Source organism: Cupressus sempervirens, chromosome 5 (assembly GCF_028749045.1).
Source record: "Cupressus sempervirens isolate cs-2001-9-10 chromosome 5, ASM2874904v1, whole genome shotgun sequence".
Classification (NCBI taxonomy): Eukaryota; Viridiplantae; Streptophyta; class Pinopsida; order Cupressales; family Cupressaceae; genus Cupressus; species Cupressus sempervirens.
Genome location: NC_143122.1, coordinates 720,768,850 through 720,773,441, shown reverse-complemented (window position 1 = coordinate 720,773,441; position 4,592 = coordinate 720,768,850). Strand labels below are relative to the sequence as shown.

General features: G+C 33.4%; 1 protein-coding gene across 1 annotated transcript; it reads right to left on the bottom strand.

The window, feature by feature from the left end:
- Positions 1 to 204: 204 nt before the first annotated feature.
- Positions 205 to 823, bottom strand: LOC149558016 (Avr9/Cf-9 rapidly elicited protein). The gene is made up of 2 exons (XM_089786080.1): positions 626 to 823; positions 205 to 532 (listed from the first exon to the last, which is right to left on the bottom strand). The coding sequence occupies exons 1-2, from the start codon at positions 707 to 709 to the stop codon at positions 386 to 388; spliced, it is 231 nt and encodes a 76-aa protein (XP_089642206.1). The 5' UTR covers positions 710 to 823; the 3' UTR covers positions 205 to 385.
- Positions 824 to 4,592: the final 3,769 nt, after the last annotated feature.

Below are 4,592 nucleotides of genomic sequence, written 5' to 3'. Positions count from 1 at the left end.
TACCTGAATTTCTGTAAATGAGATTTTAAATTTATACCCCTGTTCCATGAGGGCAGGTACATATGATAGAGGGTTTCTATGCCTAATTTGCCACAATTTACGGTTATCATTCGTGTATTCGCCGTCCTCTCACACCAGTTCATTGATAACTTCAAATTAATTAACAGGGGAGCTTAACCAAAGCAAATTAAAAAGAGGGCAAAATATAATAAATGTTGCTTTAAAATTTGATTCGATTTAATTTCGAATATAAATCTTACAGATCAATGACTGAACAAAATGATCTGTTGTACAACCAACGGAAGACTGTTGGGAAAAGAATAACGTTTGGATGAATCGAAGGCCTTCCTTACGGAGAAAGATCTTCCGAAGATTGAAGATCGATTCAACCAGAAATTAAATTTTCATAGCAGTGTAAACCGTCGAATTCCGGAGCAAAAACTACTCTTCCGCTGCTCTTTCTTGATGGTTTCTTTTCATCTGCGCTCAATTCCTTCACTTCTCCATTATTACGCTGTCGAATTTCAAAACCCTGAAATCCAGAAAAATAATTCCGTCAGAAAACAGAAGAATCATCAAAGTGAAAGAGAAAATAATAAAATCAATGATAAGATGTAGCTATTACCTCTGTATGGAAGCGGCTGTAAGCTCCTATGGCCGCAACTGCAGCTGTTGCAGCCGCCATGAGAGGCATAGTGAAAGTTGTCATTTCTTGATCTTTTCTCCTCTCAATTTATACAGTACCAAAGGGCAAAATGATTATAAAGCTTATCGCAGAAAAAATTCTTGAGAAACGTTCCGGATTGGGTTTGGCAAAAGGATTGAGCGCTTTATATAGCTACAAGTTTTGAAATCTTGGAGCAATTGCACAGGAGTCTCGCTGAACCGAGTGAATCAAATTTGTTCAAAAAAGGTAGGCTTGACGCGATGTTGAAGCGGTCTTCAAAAGCTACGAGAAGTTTGAAGATGTTTCTAGTCTTTTCTAAGCTTGTAAAAGCGATTTGAGAAACCAATGTTTTCGTTGAACTATTTGAAACAAATTATTTTATTCCCTATAGTTGACAATCTCTAGATTTAACAAGGGCTTTGGTCTAGCTAGAGTCGCTGCCTTTTGATTGATTGGGTGTGCAGTTCTCTGATATTATATATGGTTACATGATTTTATCATAACATTTTTGACATAATAGATATTTGCACTATCACTTCATTCTTTATAATATAAACTCTCACAATTTATGTTTCCAAATACAATTATAAACTTCATTCTTTATAATATGAAATATAGTTTTTGACACATTTTAGTGAAATGAATTCAGCTCATTGTTCCATTTAGATTTTGGTTGGGGAATTCATTTTTGATATATATTAAAAATATTTTAATTTATCTTTATTATATAACTTTTTAAACTAGTAATTTATTTTTAAAGAATATTACTTAATATAGAATACAATAGAATTGAAGGAAATTATAGAATATAATATTAATGTACAAAGTTTATAGAGTAAAGATTAGTTAAATAATATTGATATAATCTTTTTAAGTTTTATTATACTCTATTTCATAATAAAATTTATACAATTTTCAATTAGATTATATTTATGTTTTTTTTTTCAATTCTTTTTAAAATGTAGTATCTTATCAATCAAATTAATTATTTTAAAATTCTAAAGTTTAAGTTAACTTTTCAAATTGAAAAGTAGATGTTAAAAATATATAAAATATTATTATATGTTCTTTTAAATTATAATAATAAAATAATTTTTTTGTTGTTAATATTCTGATAATTAATGAACTCGATGACTTGGGCTAGAGTTGGTGGGGGAATTTCAACATGCCTCCCAAAGTGATGGGAGCAAAGGCGAACGAGTCATCTGGCAAAAATTTAAACTGGAAAATACCAAGAAAATCGTGAGACAATCCAATGTACCATTTAATAGCCCAGTAAAGTAGAAATGAAATCGGTTGCCATTCTCCCCAAAAATTTTATTGGAAGAAAGAAAATCAAGAGAGGAAATCATTCAATCAGCAAAAATTCACTTGGAATCCAAATTGATAGTCTAGAAAACTTCATGCGCGATGAGAGATTTGGAAAAGAAAGTATTGAGAGGAGAAATTTGAAAAAAAAGAATTAATGGTGGTTGAAATCCAGTGACTTCCCGAGTTCATTTATCTTGTGCTGGGGAAATTCTTTTGCAGATTAGCATTTTGTGTTGAGTATGCGACACACATTCGTATCCTTTAGTAGCCCAGTCGACATTTTATTCATCTCAATTAGTATTTGCAGATGGAAGAAATCAAGGAAGTTTGCAGACAAATTATGTGTTCCATCGTTGCCATTCTTTTTTAGGCTATTCCTTTCATCCCCATGTGAGTTAAGCCGACTATAGCCTCGCTTGCCCTCTCTGTTGTCACCATCCAAAAACTCAATATTTGAACCCCCAACAAACCACAACATTCATTTTCAAATAAAATTGTTGACTATATAATAGTTCGAACATTCATAGCAATGGGAAACCAAATGAGTTGTAACAAAAATAGTGGCAAAAAAAATGGTTTTAGCTTTATTAAAGTATTGAGCTTTAGGAATCAATTTTGGATGTGTGCCAACGAACGCAGGAACATTCCTGAGAACAATTATGCGTATTCTGAACACCAGTTAATTGCCCTATTGTTTATGTAATATGTGTTAATTCAATTCATTTAAGTTGCATTTATCATAATACTTTTTCTTAAGATTAGGTTGGAGGTTTCACTGACACATCAGTTTTGTATTACTGTTGGGGTGAGCATTTTAGGCCATAAGAGTTTTGCAGGCATGTACAGAGGCTTTAAAACTTCAATCAATGGGGACAACACCAACACAGACTCTCTAATAAGTGCACTTGACATCACTAAATGAAATGTGGGCAGCAATGTTAGTTTGGTTGGGGCTTTTAGAACTTGTAGAAGTACATGGTTGCTCAGCCAGAGCTTCATCATGTCATAGCAAAAGCATCTGAATGGGCTGATTGCGCGGATGGAAGTAATATTTTTAGGCAAACAAACTTGCAAACAATTAGTGGAAGGTTGCAGAAGTGGAGAATATTCTAGAATTTATTTTTCTTCTAATTTTACTTCAAAAAATTAATCATACCTCTAAGAAAATTACTTCTGGTCAATCAAAATTTAGAAATTACTAATTGAAAATTAATTTTAAAATAAAATAGTTTTTAACCTTTACAAATTCATTGATTTTGATTGTAAAAACTAATTGTGATCACCACTGAAAACATTAGTTCCCTACCTATTTATAAGTAGGGACTAATAATTGAATTTTGAATGATTTTTTTTATTTTATTTGATTAGATGATTGTATTTTTCTTAGGAAATAGTTTAGTTCAATTAAGAAAAATTGAGGAAAAAATGTGTTTGACATACATGTATAGTACAATAGTACAAATAACACATATTTTTTATAAGGAGGTGACTCACATCTTTGTGTCCCTCACGATGGATATGGTGGATCTCACATTGGATCAAATTTTGGAGACAGTGGATAAGGCCCCCTCCCACATGACGGTATCCTTGGATCAGGTGAATTCTAAAGGGGCAATTAGTTTTGACTCCCTGATTTTGCAAGTTAACAACTTGGAGATGGAGAAGGGCAAGTTGTGTGACTATCTGGAGGAAACAATGCTGGCTTTAAAAACAAAGGTCAAGGAGCTGAGGGAGAAAATGATGGTGCTGGAGGAAAGGTTTGGCCTTTTGTCCAAATTCACCATCAAAGTGACCCATGTGGTGGCTACGACCCTACATTTGTTGAAAGATAACCAGGATGAGGATCTAAACTAGGAGGACTCCAAATTACTATTTGGGTACTTGGTGGAAGACTGGGCGAATGTCCTCCTCAAGGGAAAAGGTGATGAAAAGGCTAAATAGTGCATTGGCCCTCTTCTAGTTTTATGCAGTTTTGGTTTTCTGGTGGATCTCTGACTTAGTCAATTTTAAGGCAATGTTGCCTTTGTCTGAAAACTCTTTATGTTTAATAGTGCTAGTTATGGTTATCTTAGTAGGATGCCTAGTTGTTCTTATGTTTTTCGCACTAGATGTTTTTGGTGTGTAAAGCTGGGGTAGGGGGTATTTTTGCTGGGTTGGTAATCTACTGGTAGTTGACTAGCATGACTTCTTGTAAGGGCCACCCCCTTGTTTTGGCTGGTTAATATTTCAAAAACACGTATTTTTTTATTGCTATTCATTCCAAAGGTTGATAAATAGTAAAAAATTCTAGACAAAAAGTGAGAAGATGTACAGGGTTTACTATTTTGTCATCATAAATTCTGCAACATGTTGTGCACTCTTTACAGACAAGATATAGTTGTAAACATTTATAATCTTCTCAACTTGTTGTTACTCTCTGCTCAAACTACTCATATGGAAAATTCATTTTGAGAGACAACATACTTCAGGAAAAGGTGCAAAAGAATCTCATGGAAAGGAGAGAACAAAGAAGAAGGAATAAAATGGAATTAGAAATGAGATTAAGGAGAAGAGGGGTAGAAGAAAAGACAAATCCTTTGGGTTCTAGAGAAACTAGTGTAGGGGCATCGAGGTG